The sequence below is a fragment of the Teleopsis dalmanni genome, chromosome 2 (assembly GCF_002237135.1).
Source record: "Teleopsis dalmanni isolate 2A chromosome 2, ASM223713v2, whole genome shotgun sequence".
Taxonomy (NCBI): Eukaryota; Metazoa; Arthropoda; class Insecta; order Diptera; family Diopsidae; genus Teleopsis; species Teleopsis dalmanni.
In genome coordinates, this window is record NC_051847.1 from 32,867,712 (window position 1) to 32,889,767 (window position 22,056).

At 27.9% G+C, this 22,056-nt stretch overlaps 2 protein-coding genes across 3 annotated transcripts in view; one reads left to right on the forward strand and one right to left on the reverse strand.

Annotated features, from left to right (window-relative positions):
• Positions 1-22,056, reverse strand: part of LOC119679182 (SHC-transforming protein 3-like) — a gene marked incomplete at its 3' end in the record, with an annotated part of 119,324 nt that overhangs the window by 26,098 nt on the left and 71,170 nt on the right. The gene's annotated exons all lie outside the window — the stretch shown is intronic.
• LOC119679180 (SHC-transforming protein 3) lies at positions 426-20,892 on the forward strand. 2 transcript variants are annotated; one of them, XM_038091386.1, is made up of 7 exons: positions 426-471; positions 16,958-17,205; positions 17,637-17,707; positions 17,909-18,140; positions 18,243-18,394; positions 18,466-18,800; positions 20,378-20,892. In XM_038091386.1, the coding sequence occupies exons 2-7, from the start codon at positions 17,086-17,088 to the stop codon at positions 20,821-20,823; spliced, it is 1,356 nt and encodes a 451-aa protein (XP_037947314.1). In that variant the 5' UTR covers positions 426-471; positions 16,958-17,085; the 3' UTR covers positions 20,824-20,892. The 2 variants fall into 2 exon arrangements, with proteins under 2 accessions (XP_037947314.1, XP_037947313.1); XM_038091385.1 differs by lacking the exon at positions 426-471 and adding an exon at positions 735-843.

Sequence of the window (22,056 nt, forward strand, 5' to 3'; positions counted from 1 at the left end):
CATTATTCGTAACAAATACGTAATTTTTTCTATTTATTATTTTAGTGTTAAAAGGCATAACAAATTATATTTTATTTACAATCATTTAAAAAGAAATATATTCTTACCAATAAATGCAAAGAATTATTATTCATTTTCGAAATTTTAACTTTAAATTTTAACTTTTTAACTTTATGGGAAGCAACTTGTTGTTTCTTCCCACATGGGAGCCATCAAAAGCACGTATAATTAAATGGCCACAACTATTGTGAATATCATTTAAGTATTACAAAATATGGATAAAGTGGCTACCTTATATGATTGTGTGGTACGGCAACATTGCATTTCATTTTAAAACATTTTAAGTTGTCAAATGCTTGTTTGCTGCTCTCTTTACTTCGTTATACGTTTTCAGTTCTATCTCAAATGTTGTGTTTATTGGGTGTGAATTGTTTTATTTGTGTGAGAAGCGCAGTTTGTTGTTTTTAAGAAGTAAATAATTAATAATTTGTTTACGCTATTATTAATAAAAAAATTTAAACAAATATGAAGCTGCGTATTTTTACAATGATTTATAATTATTCCCATTATTGTTCGTATTAATTCATATATGATTAATAAAATGCTTAAAATCATGTATAAAAAAATACAAAAAACATAAAAATCAAAAAGCAACGGAAGTGGAATTTTTTGCAAAATTTGTTTCTTGATTTGAATACAAAATAAATAAACTTTATGCGAAAGTAATTTGTTTATTAAAAAGGCAATCAATAAATAAATTAAGAATAAGAATATATATTTTTGTGTTGTTTTTAAATTGGAAGCACGCACACAACATTCAGGACGTAATGCAATAGTGATAAAGTAAGTTAGGCTTGTATAATTTTGTTGCCACATAGTTTTTTGTATACAAAAAAATTAATTATATTTTTATTTAGATTAAAATTAAAAATTAATATAATTTAGGTAAAGTTTTGATAATAATAGAGAATGTAAAATTCTGCTGAAAATATCTTTGCATAAAGTTTTATATGTATGCATTGAAGTTACTGCTGAAGCTTGCAACAAAAGCAACAAAAAAAAACATTAATAGTTCATAAATTAAAGCAACAACAAATAATCAAGAAACAGCAACACTAAACACACAAACAAAAAACAACAACAACTGGAAGGAATTACTTTTTTGTATTGCGTCAATTTTTGTATTGAAATTATTTATTCTCTCCCTTTGCGTTGCGCACAATATTTGATAATAAAGTTCAAATTGCTGTTATTATTGCTATTGTTGTTGTTATTTTTGTTGATTTGTTGTAATTGTTATTTTGTGTATTTTGTCAGAATTTGTTTTGTTGGAGGCGTGAGAGTGGCGCTCAATTCAACGGCTGCCGGCTAATGCTCGTGGGTGTTGAAGAACATACGTTCTGCGCGATTGCCATGCCTATTGTGTTTGCAGGCATCTGGAATTGTTGTTGCTTTATTTTTTGCCACCTCTGTTAAAATTTATTAGTTCCAAATTATTAATGGAGTAAAATACATTTTTTTATCTGCATTTTCCACTGCAAAAACATTTCGCTGATGTGCACATATTTTTTTCTTTTGCTTATTTATTGAAAGGAAGAACTTACACATGCGATATATAATACGAGCGCACGTATGAAATAATATAAATAATGTATTCAAACCATATGTTAGCTATAAATTCAAAGCCGATAACGATTAGAAGAATTAAAAAAATATATTATATATGAATGTATATAAAAAATAAAAATATTTGATAAAATTTATGGCCAAAGGTTATCATTGATTTTCAATTTTCTTTAAATGATTTTCACAACAAGAAGTCTTTAAATAAAATAGTTTAAAGTATTCTTTGATTATTTAGAATTTAGAATATAATAAATCAATCATAATTTATTTTCAACTACGACTTACCAAGAAATTTTGAATAGGTCTTAAGTATACTAATTGTAATGGCAAATCAATAACTGAAATTTTAGTTTTTATAAATCAGATTTTCATCAAGCTATAAGTATACAGTATATAGTATAGAATAGTACAGAGCAGGGCTGTTCAGACCAGATCGCGGTCCAATACAAATCGCTGTACAGATTGGAGGGCCGCAGAAACAAATACATACGTTCATAGTTTATAGTTGCTGGTATAGAGTGTTGTATTTTTTTAACGAGGTGTAGAGAAACAGAAAGCCCAAATTAGTGTTTTCTTTAACCGACTAAAATAGTCCCGAAGTTCGACGGTTAACCCTTTTGGAAACACCGATTTGGTATTCCGTCAATAGACCGTCCAGAAGTTCAAACGTTTGTTTTTGGTCGTCATATAGTCCATTGAATTAAATGTTTCAACTTCTGTGTTTTCATATATCGTCGTTGCAGTTACCACAACCTCGCTGGTTATGCGATCTATGATAGCGCTTGGCATTACTTTTCGAAATGTCTAAGGTGTCGCATTGCTTGAGTTTTTACTGAATTCTATTTAAAACTGCTTGAAGACATTTAATGTATAATGCTGCTTGGAGATGGTAGGTGTCCCAGAAATCCACAAGTAGGTTCCGTTCGTCTTGAAAGCAATTACGACGAAATACCATATGTTTTGCGCTTTCAACAACGTTATGACACTTTGGGCAGTAGGGACCATCTGCCAGTTGAAATCGATGACGATCCATGGCCGGTCAATATTAGGGTCGAATAGAAGTCCATTAGACTATGTTTTTATATTTTCTTGTCACACATTCTTTAATGTTTAAAATGAGCGCATGGTGTAGTATAGAGTACAGTATAGTAAAGAGCAAAGTATAGAATATAGCACAGTATAGAGTATAGCATAGTATAGAGTACAGTATAGTATAGTATAGTATAGAGTATAGTATACATTAGAATAGAGTATAGTATAGTGTGCCATAGAGTATAATTGATAATCTTCATTATATTATCTTAATGGGGAAGAAAGGTTTAATTATTTTTCATTCTATTTTAATGCCATTACTATGGGTTTCAATCACTTTAAATTTGTACTTATTGAACTTATAATCCTTGCAATCCCACCAAAATATCGAAGTCTTACGTTATCTGGTTTTTATTTTGTTAGCCAGATTAGTAAAAATCTATCTTCTATAAATAATTATTGTACATAGGTAGATCAAATGTTCAAGGCTGGTTTCAAAAAAAATATTGTATTTCAAGAATACATATATACTATATATTTAATCATATATTAAAAAGTATCAACAGTTATTGAAATAAGTATTTGTTTGTACTTTGGCCTAATACAGCATCGCTAAAATATACACAAATTAATTTGTAAATAAGAGTATATTATTTATGATTAAGAATTTTAAATTGTTTACTCGCTATTAACAAAATGAATTCTGCTTAGAAATACTCTTAGCAAATTACTTTGAAGTATATTGGGTGTTTTTTTTTCTTAAAGAACATTAAGTAACTTTATACAGTGACTACTTCCTTTGAAAAATTAAAAAAAATAATATTATGTGTACATTTTCCGTGTTAACTGAGATATATGATGATAATGAAAATTAGATGGAATTTTTTGTCATATCAGCTTTAATAACAAAAAATAGCTTCTAATTTTAATATTAATTTATAGTCCATTAAATGCAATTTTAATGATATATTAGGTTTGATACGAGGAAACTGCATTTTACCTTGTTTCAGTTCCCACCTTCTGCCGGTTGAAGAATAAAAATCTCCGAAAACCGTTTTCTCAGCGTGGGACGTAAAGTTTATAGACTTATCACTTTAATGGTTGAATTATTTCAAATTGATAACGTTTGAGGGCTGACTGCGTTCGTTTTCTACTTTTGGTAGTGTTTCTTTAGATCTGGTGTACGAGTAAGTTCTATCCAGTATAACACAATGGGTCAGTTTTTGAGGTCAGATGACCTTTAGTACACTAATCTGCCATTTAAACCCAACTTAACTGCTGTATCTGGATGTAATTTCAACAAATTTATCTCGTTTTCACTACTGACACCGGGGCATCACTTCTGGCGCTACAAAAATATATTTCGTGTTACTGAAATATTTAAAGTTGCACATTTAATATATTTGTTTATTCAATAAAGACATTTTTTTAAGTACTAATTTTAAATCCCATCGCTTTTCTTAGAATTGGATTAGTTTATTATATATAATAATTTTATTTTGTATAGTTTGCAATATTAAGTACATAGTAATATAAGCCATTAGCAATAAATAGAAAATATACAAACATATTCAAAAATATATATATATGTGTATCTACTACTTTTTGATATCTAAAATACATTTCAATAAATGTTTCTAGTTTACAGTCTACAAAATGACTCACTCCATATATACTGTAATTTAATTACGTGACTATTAGATTACTGACGGCTATTTTTCGCTCTTTATATTTGTTATTGTCTTGACTTATTGTTGCCACTATAATCCTGCTTAGCATCAGATTATTACATCAAGGCAAGTACATGAATCACATATTACATACAGGTTCCTAGCGTTCTCCAAACCACTCCTCAACCAAGACTCAGTATTACAAATTTACCAATTCCATTGATATTCTACTAATCAACTACGAGGCCTCCCATGGGCCAACAATGAGAGTAATGAATTCCTAAACTGAATTTGGTATAACATATTTTTGTATAATAATTTATATAAAAAAATTCTTAAAATATGTACTGATATGGTAATCTTCTACAAGTGTATCAATAGAGTTTTAAGTCAAGTCGTTGAAGATGTAATTTGATTTCCGTAAAAATAAATCACTGCCATGTTATTTTACATTTTTTATTAATCAATTTCCTTGCAAGTTCCAATCGAGACTTGAAAGTCTTATCTCAAGTTCTCTTACTGGTGGCAATATATTGGATTTATAAATATGTTAAGATTTTTTAAATATGTTGGGTTATATCTCCAGCTGTACCGTTTTTTCTTAAAATTATCCAACTAATAGTAGTGTTAATATGTTGGAATGAAATTCCCAATACATTAAAATATTTTGAATGGATAGCCTTAAACACTTAGGTTTATTTTTTCCAGTGTTAAGACTGGAGCTGAAGTTTATTTTCATTAAGTTAAGACTACATGTAATTTTTTTTTAGTAAAGGAGAGTTTATTATTAGATCTTGTCTACTATATATGAATATTAACTTTGATTTGTGGTACTATTAGACTAATAATTTTTATAGATATATCTTTATCTTCCAGTGTGATCCAGATCGAGTTTACAGTTTTCACTTTAAAACTAATATCAATGTATATAAAACATGTCCATAAAGACGAGTTTTTTAAGACGATCAAACTCTGGGTTGTAGTCCATCAGGTTTTGTTGGAAATATTTCTGTATTTTCACTTATTTACAATAAATATATAATTTTTTTTAATGTCTTAAGCTTGAGGGGTGTGAGATCTACATGAGTTTGTAGATATATAGTCAAAATGCTTAAAGTTTTTAATCATCAAAGAAAGCGAATATGGCAACAGTTTGAGATGTTCAAATAAATTTAAATAAGTTCAACTAAATAAAGATCTAATCGGTTTGTATATATATAGTCAAAATGCTGAAAGTTTGTAATCATCAAAAAGACTGTGTATGACAATAGCATGAGATGATAAAGTAAATTTAAATGAATTCAACTTTATGTTTGTTATTTTTATTCCATTCTAAAAAAAACATTTCTGAAACTAAGTTATTCTTTTAGCTTAAAAAATAATGTTAAGCCATTCTTTATAAGCTGTGAACTTAAATTCTTATCTTTTAAGTTAATATCTACTTCAACAATCACTTAATAACAAATGGAATTTCAACCTCAAATGCACCCACCAATTGTATTGTTATTTTACACATATAAAAAGTCTTTATATATTGTAATACTATATAATATATACAGATATATATACATTATATATATATGTATGCATATCATGTATAAAAATGCAAACTTGATTGTAAGTAAATTCTTGTTTTGTATCATAAACTCTGAACAACATTCTCCGTTATGAGTCATGACTCAAATTATTCGGACGCTAAGTTGTGTCAACTAATTCAAGGGGAGATACCCCAACTCATACATTTATGCTTAATCAATCAGTGGAAATACTCGATTTTGAGGCAGTCCGGCACGCCATTGTACTTTCGCAACCGCGGTTCTGTGGTGCTTGCGTTCGAATAAAGTTCAGGCCAGGCGGCTAACTAAACTTTTGCAAATTCCGATGAATTTAAGCAATTTTAGTTCATGTTTTTGTTGTTGTTTTTGTTTTTGTTGTTATATACGAAATTATTTAGTAATCAAAATGTCATGCTGAAATCAATTTGTGTTAAATTAAGCGGTTGCTTTCATATAAGCAAGGAAAAGTTAATGTGTTTTAATTAAATTTAATTTTGTTTTAATTAAAAAAGGCTAACCACATTAATGTATGCCGTAAAAAAGGTAATGTCCGCATGTTTTTTAACTATTTTTGATTAATAATCGATAAATGACAATGATTTCATAATTCGATAGACGAATAATTTAAAATTATTCGTATGTGATGTTAAAATGGGACATACGTTATAAAAACTTACTCATTGTGACATATAAAAATTTTGAAAAACGTCTTCAAGCAAATATAAATTCAGTAAAATGATAAATTATGTAGTTGAAATGATTAATAATATTTAGAAATTGAGTGTAGAAGAAGTTATCGATAAAGATCAAATTAAAATCAATCAATATAGACTAATCATTCTGTTCAATATATTAATTGTTTTAGATGATTATGTGCTGATATATATACTATAAAAATAGAAATATATTTATATTTATTATAATACAGTCAAACTTCCATACCTCCAACTTCTATAACTCGAATTTTCTATAACTCAAACTAAAAGTGCACCAGGGTTTAGACAACAAATTACATACAATAACAAAAAAATTCTTTAACTCAAAGTTTCCATAATTTGAACCTTTTCTTTGCAAAATGCTACTACGAGTTATTTGAAGTTGGACTGTATATAAAATATATATTAAATATATATAAAATATATATTAAATATATATAAAGTATATATAATATAGATATAATTATATTATTAAATTATTATATTATCATTTTAATATTGATTAAATCAGTTACTTTTGATATTAATAAAAATAATACATAATAAAAATAGTTAAATATATTTAAAATGATCATTTATTGATCTACTATGTATTAATAGGTTTATTTTTTACTATCTATTTAATAAAATAAAAATATATAATGATGTAAAGAAATGACCTTACTGACCCATTGAATTCAGTCATAAAATTAAAAATTATATATTATAAGTTTATATTTAAATCATTTCATAAGACTGATAATTTGTGTGTCCCGATCAACTAAAAATACAAAATCTGGGAGGAGCTATAAAAAAGGGACAATAGAAGCAATTTATTCCAAACTTATTTGCAAACCATTGCAAATGTTCTGACTTAGCATGACTGAAATATTCTTATATGGAAGCCTATAAACTAGTGAGCCGGATGATTATTTCAAATATAGATCTTTTAAAAGTAATCTGTTTTATAGCGCTCGTTGAATTGAAAAGTTAGAATTTCATATTCTGATACAAGATTATTTTTATTTAAAATAAATATTTCTGCCACATAAAAATATATATAATAACAGAATTTAGTTTGTAGATAAATTGCCAATAAATTTTCTCTGGGATTAGCTGAATTTTGTATAGGTATGAGGTGTAAGAATATTATCTTACACCTCACACACATTTTAATTTATTTTTGCACCCACTCATATAGTCTAAATGTATTTCCTAAAACAAAATGATTTTATTTTTTTTTTTTTAAATATTATTTAAAAAATATAATATTACATTTTATATATAGATTTGAATCAAAATTGTTTATAGACTATAGTATTTTTTGTAGTTTTATACTTATTTAAAAAATTTTTTTAATACTCTCTGTTCATATTTCTTTATCTTATGATTATGATATCACACATTATCTAACTTATTAAGGTTAGTAATATTATTCTTTAAAATATCAGTGGTTCCTGTGGTTTTACAGTCACGCAGTATCTTTGAAATTGCAAATTTATCATAAATCACTTAATTTTAACTCATATTTAAATTTATGTTTAATATGTAATAATCCCATATTTTCGTAGAATTGTATTGGAGACAGAGCGTATGTTGAGACCCATTTATGTATGGTTTTTGAAATATAAAGCCATATAATTGAGAAGAATCGATTATATACAGTATAAAGTTTATAATATATTCTTTTTAATATTTTTATTCTATAGTATTTTTATTTTATATTTTACGAATGATAGAAATACACTTCATATTCTAAATATTTACGGAAAAATAAAGTAATTCTAGAGATCTGCAAATATGTTGGAAGTGCGTAAAGTTTCAAATCTTCTGAGAGTTGAAATAAATTTAAATAAAGTAATTGATGAAGAAGTTATAAGTATGTATATAAATTTTTATGTAATATGTGCTATTTTAAATCTATATATTATGTAGATTATTAATATATTTAATATATTCATATCTTTTATAATTTAAAAAAAATTGCGTGTAAATGAATCATCCCGAAAAGCGTATTCAGAATTTTTGAGATTTTTCTTTAAGTTTAAGTATAGATAATTTCTTATTCCTTCCAAATTCCACGAAATACGATGACGCTTTGGTGTTCTCAATAATATGAAAACAATAAATGAATTTGTCATGATTAAGATAGATTTTAACATATTTAATAACATTACTTACTTACTTATTCGTAATGAGTTCAAAAATAGTAGGTCAATAATATATGGTATATAAAATAATTAAATAATATATTTATTTTAAATATATATAAAATGCTGTACCGCTAAAGTATTTTTATTGTATAGTTAGTATAGATCAGTAATCGCAAACTTATGACACGGGTGTCACAAATGGCATATACAGTTTGTCAACATTGTGTTTGCAAAACGAAAAAATGTTACAAATGTTTGTTAAATGCCCAATAAAAACGATTTAATTTTGAAATAAAAAAAAAATTAAAAAGTTTACAATTAATTTAAACATTTTTCTTTATATTAAACTAAAAATTAATCAAAAATATCGTTAGAACAATAAAATAATTCACAAAAACAAAAATAACACCAAATTTGTTGTGTCAACATTGTGTTTGCAATTTTGCAATTTCTTATTTTTAACGGGACAGAATACCGTTAGATGTGTCTGGGTTTTTCTATTTGTTATAATATTCTGCAAAAACTGTTCAATTTCTTTGTTATTTAATAAAGTAGAGTGTTTTAAGTGAAGGAATAACTAGAATACACGTGATTAAATATGGCCTGTAAAAGAACAAATTCAAATAATATTGAGTTATTATGTTATAATTACTACCTCGGTAAATCTGCTAAGGAATAAAGTCTAATGTTTAATATTAGGTTAAGAACAATTAATAATATCATAAACAAAACAGAAAATTAGGATTGCATTAGTTTAAAACCAGCAGGCCACCGTATTAAACCATTGTCTGATCGCCATATAAGAAGAGTATTGCGAAAAATTGATAAAAATCCTTGAATTTCCTTACGATCATTGGCATTAGGTCTGAAGAAGCTATTTAATATTGTTGTTAGTCACAAGGCAATAAGAAAAGTGCTATTACAAAACATTTATTCTTCGTAAGTTGCACGTAATACACCGTTGTTATCTATTCAAAAAATTGAAAAACGATTTCAGTTTGCTAGCACACATTTAAAATATGTTTCAGAGTACTAAGATGATGTGATTTTCTGGGACATTATGCTTTATTATCATGTTTGTGTGGGTCATGCATTATAATAAAGCTTGATTTCCACTTCGTCCCAAGAAATCACATCATCTTAGTATTCTGAAACATATTTTAAATGTGTGCTAGCAAACTGAAATCGTTTTTCAATTTTTTGAATAGATAACAACGGTGTATTACGTGCAACTTACGAAGAATAAATGTTTTGTAATAGCACTTTTCTTATTGCCTTGTGACTAACAACAATATTAAATAGCTTCTTCAGACCTAATGCCAATGATCGTAAGGAAATTCAAGGATTTTTATCAATTTTTCGCAATACTCTTCTTATATGGCGATCAGACAATGGTTTAATACGGTGGCCTGCTGGTTTTAAACTAATGCAATCCTAATTTTCTGTTTTGTTTATGATATTATTAATTGTTCTTAACCTAATATTAAACATTAGACTTTATTCCTTAGCAGATTTACCGAGGTAGTAATTATAACATAATAACTCAATATTATTTGAATTTGTTCTTTTACAGGCCATATTTAATCACGTGTATTCTAGTTATTCCTTCACTTAAAACACTCTACTTTATTAAATAACAAAGAAATTGAACAGTTTTTGCAGAATATTATAACAAACAGAAAAACCCAGACACATCTAACGGTATTCTGTCCCGTTAAAAATAAGAAATTGCAAAATTGCAAACACAATGTTGACACAACAAATTTGGTGTTATTTTTGTTTTTGTGAATTATTTTATTGTTCTAACGATATTTTTGATTAATTTTTAGTTTAATATAAAGAAAAATGTTTAAATTAATTGTAAACTTTTTAATTTTTTTTTTATTTCAAAATTAAATCGTTTTTATTGGGCATTTAACAAACATTTGTAACATTTTTTCGTTTTGCAAACACAATGTTGACAAACTGTATGTAAATTTCTGCGCCATATATCTTTATTAGTATAGTATAGCAATGGCAGTAGATTATGCGAGTGTAATAATTTTGATATAGAGAGGGGAGGTCAGAAGAACAACAATAAAACAATACCAAAATTTGGTACGAGCTCACAAAAAGTTTCGCGATTACTAGTATAGATAATATATACCATACTAGGTTAGAATTATGTTCTGTTTTCGTGTGTCAAATTTAATTGTTTCTGATCATTTTGGTATATATCAGGCTAGGAAACTTTATAAGGATGCAATATAATATGCTTTGATTTATTTAAATTATCTTACTTTTAATAATAGGGGTCTCTTTACTATACAAATAACGCACAAGCGTCGTTTTATCATCACACAAGCGGTGATAAGATTGACGATACACTTTTAAAGCCAACCTGTATAGCTAATAATTATATCCTTAAAGTTAATATTTGTTATATCCATTAGATTTGTTAGTTACTAGGATTTCATAGTGGAACGCTTTTGTGTAGCTAGACCTGTGCATTTGCATTATCTACTAGTTAAGTACAATTTTAATGAATTTGTATTTGCTTTGTATTTGCATCCCCCACTCGAATTCCCACACTTTATATATACTTCACAATCGTAAAACTTTGGTAAAGATATACCCATATAATATATATATATTTTATATTTTTATTCAAATTAATTTTTATCATTGAAGCAAATAATATAATTAACATAACTAACATTGGTAACTTTATTTCAAGAAGTATATACGTTGACTACTTAGACCTATTTAAGTCTAAATGTTTTTATTTCTTAGCAATAGCCACTATAGCTATAAAATTAAGTACAACGTATTACTTATTTTAGATTACTTGTTTCGAAGCGAGTTATCTGTTAACGCAATTAAAAAGTATCTATATTACATATTTATCTTGCTTTAGATAATTTTAATTTTTATTTATTTATTTTATTAATAAATGTTTAATAAATTCTAACAAACTTTTTAAATGTGTATGTAAAAAATCTACTTGTACTTCGTTTTTATATGTCAATAATAAATATAATAATTATACGAAGGGGTTAATAAAAGTTTTCTTAGTTGGCATCACGAAATAAATTTTTGACGAATTAAAAAATGCGGATTTGGGATAGTATCGCGATATTTTATTTAAAATAAAGTAGTGGAAATAGAAATATTAAAACGCTAAATATACCCAAGACACGAATAAACTGCCGTAGCACAGTAGCTAGCAAGGTTGAAAATGAAGAGCAAATCCATTTTTTAAATACTACGCCCGATTTAGCTACAGTAGTTGGGTACTGTATTCCATACAATTTAACGACACTGAGAGTCGTTAACTACTATTCTGTTATAGACAGATTACAGAAATCTACTCGGTTTGCCATTCTATACAGACTTCAGACTAATCTTCTGTAGAAGAATTATAGCACGTAAAGAGAATACACCATCGTTGTGACCGACAGAAAATGGTTTTGAAGATTTTTGGGCGACGTTCGTAAGGACGAATCTTACGTATGTGATCTAAATTCAAGTAGGTGTAAGCCAGGTCTATCTATGATTTTAAAAAACATTTTAGTACGAAAGGAATTAATATTTCTTTTGAAAAAATAAGTCTTATGTTCGTGTCCGTTATTGACCCAGGAATGTGTTGTTGAGACTGCGCTTGAGAGCCGTGGTTATATCGTGAATATAAAATATTTATTTTGGATACATGAAGAAACCACCACGATAGGTCCATCGCATTTAAACTGAAACTCAAAAAGAGACGTGTGTATTTTTGTTTAATATTTTTTTCAAGAATTTAAAAATAAACGGACCTTTATTAAAAATGTAATAAAGCTTAGTTCTACAAGTACAAACCAGAAAGCAATAGTCGATAGTATGGAAAAGGTGATATCCATCCTTCATTAAAGCTATCCATCCATTGAAGCTACGCAATAAAAATCAGCAACAAAAGTAGTAAAGTCAATATATTTCACCAGATAAAATTTAGCTGTTTAAGATTATAATGACGGTTACTGCTGTCTAGTTTTCTGAGGTATATTGACCCCTGCTTTCTGCAACCACAAGTTTCTAAACATTTGTTGCCAAATTAGAATAAAAAGAAACAATATTAATATGTTCTGTATCGTTATAATGTGCTAACTTAGATTTCTGAGAAAACAAGCAACTTTATTACGGTCTCAAGGAATGAAGAAATTCATATTGCAAGATATTTCCCGAACTTTACGCCGTGTGATTTTTGGTTGTTTTTTGGACAATTGTGAGGTGTTGAGTGCTTTAATCTCAAAGTTGCGAACAGTTCAATTTTCAGAACTGTTCTAGAAAATGAATCTACCGACTTCAAAATATATAAAAATTATTGGAAATGAAAAATGTTACAATTAAAGTCATAAAAATAAAATTATTTTTGTAAATTTTTTTTATATTCAACTAAATAGACTTTCGTTAATCATCTTGTAATATATCCCACGCACTACATGCCAAACCATTCCACCAATTCATGATACAAACGTATTACTCTATTTTAATCCAATTAATTTAATGAAGCTGAACACAAAAGATTTCCCTGCAATCCACAACTTTATGAGTAGAATAACTACTTAAAAATGTTTGGTATAAAAAGGTTCCAAATAGTAAGCAAGGAAATTAAACTATAAATTAATAACTGTTGAATTTTCTCATGCACTAATAACAATTTTAATTATACCAAAATTAACTAATGGCATTCCATGTTGTCGACTGAGTATCGCAGCACGTCAATTTTCTTTATTTGCAATTTTCACGCCATCCATTCCAGTCCACCCATTGTGAGCACCATCCGTTGTCAAGCGCTTCTCTTATTATTTCGAGCAGATGGTAGTTTTCAGTGTCAGCAACATCAACATAGTAGCGACATCAACCGCTACACCAGAAGCGGTGCCAGCACCAGTGCCAGCAATTGCTTCCTCTGCTGCAAATTCAACGAATTTCCGATGAGTGTGAATGATGCTTCCGCATTGAAATTAAAAAATTTGCGTTGAAATATGCGAAAAAAAAAATACAAAAAAGAAAAAGAAAACAAAACAACTACTATAAATATATTACATTTTCACAAATTCATAAAAATATCTCAAAAATAAATCGACAAAAAAAAATGTTCGAAAGTGTGTAAATTGCAGATACTCGGTCTTCTTGCTTTTGTTGCTCTTATCTGTAGTGTTGAGTGCTATGGTAACGCTTCGATGATGCTGCGCAACTTCCTTCCTTCATTCGGCCTGATGTCATGGAAGAACGGTGGAATGGATGAATGGTTTGTTGTTGCCTGCTTATTTGTTTGTTTTTCCGCTGTGCCATTAAATTAATTAATCTTTCCATGTTGGCTTTATTCTTTCATTTTGTTTTAATTACTTGCCACGGTTTTAAGTACTTTAAGTTTACATTAATTAAAATGTTACATTTTCATGAAAGACAAAACCAATATCCTGGACAGTTTGACAATTTGATGTTATCCTGATGGATTTCTTTCACTTTGTTTCACTTTGTTGTAATTAAAGAATTACAAAATGTGATTAAATTTTAATTAAACTTTTTCATTTTATCTTAATTTAATTAATTTTTAAAAATTAAACAAAGCTAATAATCACTATAAACGATTATTAGTGTTATTAGTGTTATTAGCTCATTAGTGTTATTTTTTTTCATTAAAAACCAGGTTAAATTAAACCTTAAAAAAAACGCATACCGGTATTTACCGGCGCTGGGTAAAGAACTGCGAGTATCTATTTGTCTCGTACATCAATTGAAGCTAGTTCTTCCTCAACTTGATCATTCCATCGAAAACTCCGTATTGTCTTATATTCCTTTTTCTGACTGACGCTTTAAATAGCTTTTTTTTAAACTAATGCGTTTCTCACGACTTGACCATATCTATTAAAGCTAGATGACGTTGTTCTACTAAGGGATCTAATATAAATAATCCCGGTGTTGCTGAAGAGCGTTTTCTACTGTGTGGTTGGAAGAGAATTTTCTGATGTTGTAATCTCTTGCAAGCGTTGCTATTAAGTCATTCACGATGTGACCTCTTGCAAGATAGTTCACTTAGTTTTTAGTTTATTAAGACATGGAGGCAATTGCCAACACATACAGAAACGTAGATTTATCGAAGAGCTTTTTTGAATATTTTCAATGTCCAAGATTTCTGCGCTGTAAAGAAAACATAGTAGAAGGAATGAGGATAGTGGTATTTTCTTGGTTTTAAAAAAATTTTGCATCTCAATTTTCTATTGAACTTATAGTAGTGGCAATTCTCCGTTTGATGTCTAGGGGTTGACCTTGTTGTTATTAATGAAGATGGTAAGGAAATATAAGTAATTTTTCAAAGCTTCAAAAGTATAATTGTAATAATCATTTGACTGTCAGAGCAAAGACGATTTCTACCAATTGTCAATATATACATACTTTTTTCTTCTCTCTTTCGCTGTCCAACCTATTTTTGAGAGTTTCTATTTTCGATATCGGCAAAGTCAGTAGTGCTACAATCAATTATATTGTTATCGTTACAGTATTCAATGTACACCATTCATTGGTAGACTATTGTGCTATTACAATGTATACCTGTCCTATAAACTATTACATTTTTCACAAAATCAAAGAGGTTAATAGGTAAGGAGTTGTCTTGTCTGAAATCTCCAATATTATCAAAAATTTCAGAGAGTTAGGGGTAGCTATAGATATTTCTCAACTTCATCCACTAGAGATTTATAAGTTTTGCAGGGATATCAAGTTTATTATAGTGTAACTGCATATGTCAGATAAATTCCGAAAGACTCGTGTCGAGAATATGTGGATATTTTCTAAGATTTATAGCATTATAAATACCAAGTAAATGGTCGAATGACAAATTTTGTAATCACATAAATAACGTCTGTTTAGTCGTCTGTCATAATGCTTCTATCTTTGACGCAATATGCTTGAATAAAGTTTATGCATATATGCAGCGGATATTGACATTAGTATTAGTAGTTAGAGCAGGTCTTCGGTTATTCTGTCTTAAAAACTGAACAGACAGTGCTGAAATTGCTATCGTTGGACATATTGTCAGTTGTCAGTGAATGAGTTGATCGATTTTCGCTACCAGCACATCACCGTTGGCATCAAACAATTCCTCAGTAAGGTTATATCGGTTTATTGTTTTGCTATTCTAAATTCGTTGGAATAACTAATACTACGATCTTCATATAGCTAGCAATGGTATTAAACCAAAATCTTTGTCTATCTAAAACAATGCTCGCATCTATAAAGGTTGAAATGGTGTTATCGTCAGAAGACAGTTTGGAAATGTATTTATGCCATACTCTCACCCGAAGTATGTTTAATCACACTGTCATATTTGTCGGAAACTTCAGTCTTGAAGCCTGAAATAGAGGTTATTTAACTCTACTTAACTGAACTCTCAACTTAAAAAAAATTGAGGTTATTTCTTCCTCATTTCTTGATATTGTTCAGGAAAGACTTGCAGTCAATTCTCAAAATTTTAATCCTTGCTACTATTTCATAGTAACAAACCCTAAAAAAGGAATAGAAGAAAACAGGTCAACCATTAGAGAGTATGTAACTGCATCTTTTTTTTAAAGGGTTCGAAGCGACTTGAAAAAGTTTAATAATTGTTGGATAGAATGTATCCAAAATGTGTTGGCTTCTCTATCTGCAATATCACAATGAACTGTTAGTAATTCACAGCATTACTTGTTTACCTACGGGTGTGGTTTATGTAAGTTCCGTAATGTGACTATATTTTTATATATATATTAAAATATATTTACTTTATAAATATTTGGTTCTGTTTAATTATTGAGTTAAGAATTTAATTAGAGTTTTTATTATTATTATTATTATTTATTATTTTTATTTATTATTTTTATTTATTATTATTATTTGTTATTATTTATTATTATTATTTATTATTATTATTTATTATTATTATTTATTACTATTACTTATTATTATTATTTATAATTACTATTTATTATTATTATTATTTATTAATGAAAGAAACTAAATTCTTAATATAAACTGTTGTGATAATTATAATAAAAATGGTAATAATAGTAATAAAAAACGATAAATTTTAAATATCATTTTATAAGCTAAATATTCAGTTGCCTTTAAATAAATATTTGTATTCTGTTCATGTCTTAAATAAATATATAATACTTCTCATTTGCTAAAAACGTTTGATATATATAGGAATTTTTATTTTTTTGCAGAAATTTAACAACGAGGAAAATATCTACAGGAATTTTATGCTTAAACAAAAAGAAAAGAACAAATTTTAATTTTATGTGCTATTAAAACTCTAGTTCTTATCCCTAATCCTCACACAAATACTTGAAAAATGCCAAGAAATGGTTGCGATTCCAGTACAAATGATAGCGGCGCTTGTGGAGGCGGTAATGATGGTTGCATTTATTCCGATGAAGAATTAATGGAAACGGGAGTTGTATTCAGAGTCAAAGTAAGTTTGCAAATATTCACGTTGCATTGTAATTTTATTTTATATCCTTGTTTATTTTCTTCAATATTATATACTGGGGTTCAATGCACGGGTCTGAAAGTATTACACATTCTCCCACTTGTTCTTCTGCATGCCGCAAATACTTTGTGTAAAAGTATGTGCGCTTGTTCTTTTGTGGTTTCAGGCAATTTTTTCCCATTGCTTTTGTATGAATAGGTATTTTACTTTATTTTATTTTAATTTTTTTTTTTTGTAACTGAGTAGCTACTTCCGTTCTGCCAACAATTCTTTTCAATGTCGATGCCACATCAAAATAAACACTGAACTTTGTTAACCCATTAGGCTTTTAAGCCTTTCTGTATCGTCTTTTCATTTTATTTCTGAAGTGATACTTAACATTTTTAAATCTTTGCTTTTTTTCGTCTTTGCAGTATACCGGTTGTATTGAGGTGAAGACCTCAATGTCGTCCCTTGATTTCAGTACGAGAACACAAGTTGCAAGGTTAGTATGAAGAGAAGATAAATTCCTCATTGAATTGTATTGTATTACTTACCATATAAATTGAATCATTTGCTTAGAAATGAGTAATTTACTTGGGTAGATAATTTTAATTAAGGGGTTTCATTACATGAAAAAGGAAGAAAAATAATTTTTTTTTTATAAATAATCACATCATCATAAATTTTTCTTTCTGTCATGTAGAGAATGCATAAATCGTGTCTGTGAAACTGCAGGTCTGAAAGTAGCAAGCAAACGACGTGTTGACAAGAAAATTCTGCAGTACATATCTGATAAACCATGCATGGAAAATGCTGGTAGAAATGTGTTGATGAGTGTGTCGAGTCGTTCAATAGAAATTATTAACGTAGAAAATGGGGAGATAATAGCTGGTCACAATATGCCACGCATATCCTTTGCGTCAGGTGGAGATGCCGTAAGTACAAGTTAATGTCATATCAACAAATATTTAAACTGCTATTAGGATCCTTTATTCAACATGATTACATGATTACTAAATATTCATTTTAATTTACAGAATACTCTTGATTTCCTTGCTTACATCGCAAAGAATGAAGATGAATGGCGTGCTTGCTATGTGATAGAATGTTACCCTGGACAGAGTGAAGATCTAATAGTTACCATTGGCAAATCCTTTATGCTCCGTTTCAATGCACTAAGCCGGAAAACGTTAGTTCATTTATTTGTTATTAATTATTATTATTAGTAATATAATTTGTTAATCTATTTTATATTTATAGTCATCAACCTCCAGAAAATTACAACACCGGTAAAGAAAATGATAAAGATTATTATAATGATTTGCCCAATAAGCTACCACCTGACTTGTTAACTGAAGATGATTTAACGAAGCAGCAAATGCAAGTACAACAACAACAAAAACAACAATTTAAAGTTGGACAATTAAATTTGAAGAAGCCACGAGATCGTCTTAGCAGTAATTTAATTGATTTAAATAGTCCTCCACCTGATCAAACAAGCAGTAAAGTTAATTTGAATAGTTTTGATCCAATGAAAAGCAACTCCAATACACCAAATGCAGTACAGGCACCAGTTCGTGATGTTTTTGATATACGTAAGTTCTTTCTAAATTTAAAGAGAGCATATGTGATTAAAATAGAAAAAAGTATTTGTTACTAATTGATATAATAATTAAGTAATTGAAGTAACAATTAAGTATTTACAGTAACAATTAAGTAATTGAAGTAATGAAATAATTAGTATTTGCTTATTATTTCTTATTAAAAATGTGAACCAGATTCTATTGCTACTTGGTATTCTTCCACCAAATGACGAACTGCTAAGGTATTAACATTTAAAAACCTAATTATTTTTTGGGTTAATATTAAACTTATGTAAAATCAGGGATGTCTATGCAAGAGTAATGTTTAGTTTTGTTCTTCCCCAATTAATGTCATAGCATGGATTGCATACAAATCCGTCCATTTGTAATGTGTGTTCTAACCGCAAAACATTTTTATACCCTATATACAATAATTTGCTTTCAATTGATTGTCACCTTTATGCTAAAACTGCAGAAAAGTATAGGTATATAGAATATAGCCATGCTGCATCATGCACTCCACAGCATATTCTTTTTGTTGTTGTAACTGGCTTGGACCTGCGAGCAGATAACATGGGTGAGGTAGTGGATGGGTAGTAGTTGGTGAAGATAGAGGGGGTATGAGGATAAGGGGTGGAATGAGTGGATAGCATTTAAATGAACATTAACCTAAATCCAGACGGAGAAACCTTCTAGGGGTTGGGTGCAAAGGTCAATTGGATGGAGGTTTGTGTGCGTTGAAGGATAGGTGTACAGATGGACATCATTGTATTAGCATTTTCAGGGGTAAACCATTATTTTGCACGATAGAAGATAGGATAAATATTTTAAACAATTAGTGGTGAATTTTATATTTACGGAGCCAAATTAAACATTTTTTCTCAATCGCATTCAAACCTTAATTACAAATATTTATTATATTTATTTATTACATTTATTTATTATATTTATATATTATATTTATATATTATATTATTTTATTATATTTGTTTCGCCTATTATTGTTTAGGATATGAATTCATAAGATATCATTGATCACAAACTGTTTTTTTCAAATAAAATATCCTGAACGAAAGTTATATAGATTAAACCACAGCCTCTGCTATAGTAGCTGGCGAGTGTCATTGTAGGGTTTATAATTTTAGCTATGGTTTTCAGTTGCTATTGCCAAGAACTCTTATGTCTTCGTCGATACAACTAATAAGACATGTTTTTGATCGTCCCTTGTGTCTGGTATTCGCTAGGTCGAGTCCAATCTATACTCAAAATGAATGTTAAAATGTTTTCATTTTGAAATCTAATGTCTGCCATATTTAACAATATATATTTCAGTTTTTTCATTATATATTACACGAATGAAAAAATAAATATGTATTCATTATATATATTTTATATATCTTTCGTTTAAGATAATTCCCTTAAAATTTTAATATAAGTCATAATTAATTTTCAGTAGATACATATATACATAATTATACATATATAGTCATCATTTTTTTTTTATAACGAAATAATAAATTTAATTAATGTAATTAATAAATATACTTTAATTAAATTTGTTTAATATTAATACATTGCATTAATTACAGAACCTTATTCATTATGTGCTGAAGTGCAACGTTCACAACTCATGACAGAATCCTGGTTCCATGCAACTATAAGTCGTCCAGTTGCTGAAAATTTGTTGAAAAATGATGGAGATTTTTTGGTCCGCGAATCTCAGGGTAAAGTTGGTCAATATGTATTGACAGGTCTGGAAGGTAAAACACCAAAGCATTTGCTACTTATTGATCCCGAAGGTGTTGTACGTACAAAGGATCGTATATTTGATAGTATTAGTCATTTAATTAATTATCATTGGACAAATTCATTACCAATAATATCAGAAGATTCTGAATTAGTATTACGGAATCCTGTTTTAAGACATCAACAACAACAGCAGCAGTCACAACAACAACAGCACCAGCATCATCCAAATCACCAACAACAACAGCAGCAGCAGCAGCAATTTACGCACTCAAAGCTCAGCTCTTAAGAGTTTAATAGATATTTTAATTAGAGAATTTATAATTTATTAGTTTATTTCCTTTTATTATTATTATTGTAAGTGTATATAAATGTTTATGTTAAACGTTACAAACATAATATATTTGTAATTACTTTTTTAGACTATTTTTAGTTTTATTACAGTTCGTTCAATTGTTATAATTGTTTTTAAAATTTTTTTTTGACTGAAGTTGTATGTTCAAAACTGCTAAAAATTTGATTTTTGTAGCTGTCTTCAATTTTAAATTATTAAAAATTATTTAAAATTAAATTTATGTAAAATGTATTAGAAGTGTAAAGATGTTACGCGTATAGTTTATTACTGTGGTTCCGTAATTTTATATAAATGTGAGGTATATTTCAAATCTATTTTCCTCATAATATTGTAAAAATCCAGTTAGTTCTAAGAATCTTGCACAATATCTAATTATATGCATGTATTATTTTTAAGTAGTCAATTATAATTGTACTTTGAAACACCAAATATTTGAAACTTTTAATTGTATCGGATTTTCTCATATAACTTTAATATAATGTATGTGTATTACACGTTATTTTTATAAATATACAGCTCACAATAAGAGTTAAAGAAATTTTATGAATCTCAATTGAGATTTAGGTTATGAATGACGTTATAATTATGTTTCATTGTAATGTAGTATGTCTTTGCTTATAAAGTTATACCTCTTTTTCTACTGTGTCTTTAATTTTTATAAATATAAAAATATTGTCTCTTATAAATGTCCAACTTATTTCAAAATAGTTAAAGTAGTTTCATGAATACCTATTTGGGGCCAGGTTACAAATGACAACAGTACATAAGTATATATATTTTTTTTTTTGAGAAATAATTATACATCATAGTCTATTCAAAGAAAATATAAACCTTAAAGTCAATCGTATAGATTTCTAAATAGAGTCTATATACTAACTTTATATATTTTTTATATAACATTAATGTACTGAAAATTTTCATAAGATTTGTATCTTTTTGTATTTCATGTTTATAACAGAATTTCCAGTATAGTATTATACATATTTAAAACTCTAAAAATTTAAAATTATTCTATACATTTTGTTTTTATTATATGAGTTTATTTAATTTTATGTTTATATTTCAAGTTATATGCAAAACGTTCATTATTCTAATTTAATGTGATTTTGTGATTTGGAGTATGTTTTGAAATCTATTGTTCCAAAAATATTAAATATTTTCTTATAA

Coding starts and splice junctions, on each gene's coding strand:
- LOC119679180 (XM_038091386.1), top strand. CDS start 17,086: ATGCCAAGAAATGGTTGCGATTCCAGTACAAATGATAGCGGCGCTTGT. Junction 17,206..17,636: donor GAGTTGTATTCAGAGTCAAA/GTAAGTTTGCAA, acceptor TCGTCTTTGCAG/TATACCGGTTGTATTGAGGT. Junction 18,395..18,465: donor AATGCACTAAGCCGGAAAAC/GTTAGTTCATTT, acceptor TTATATTTATAG/TCATCAACCTCCAGAAAATT.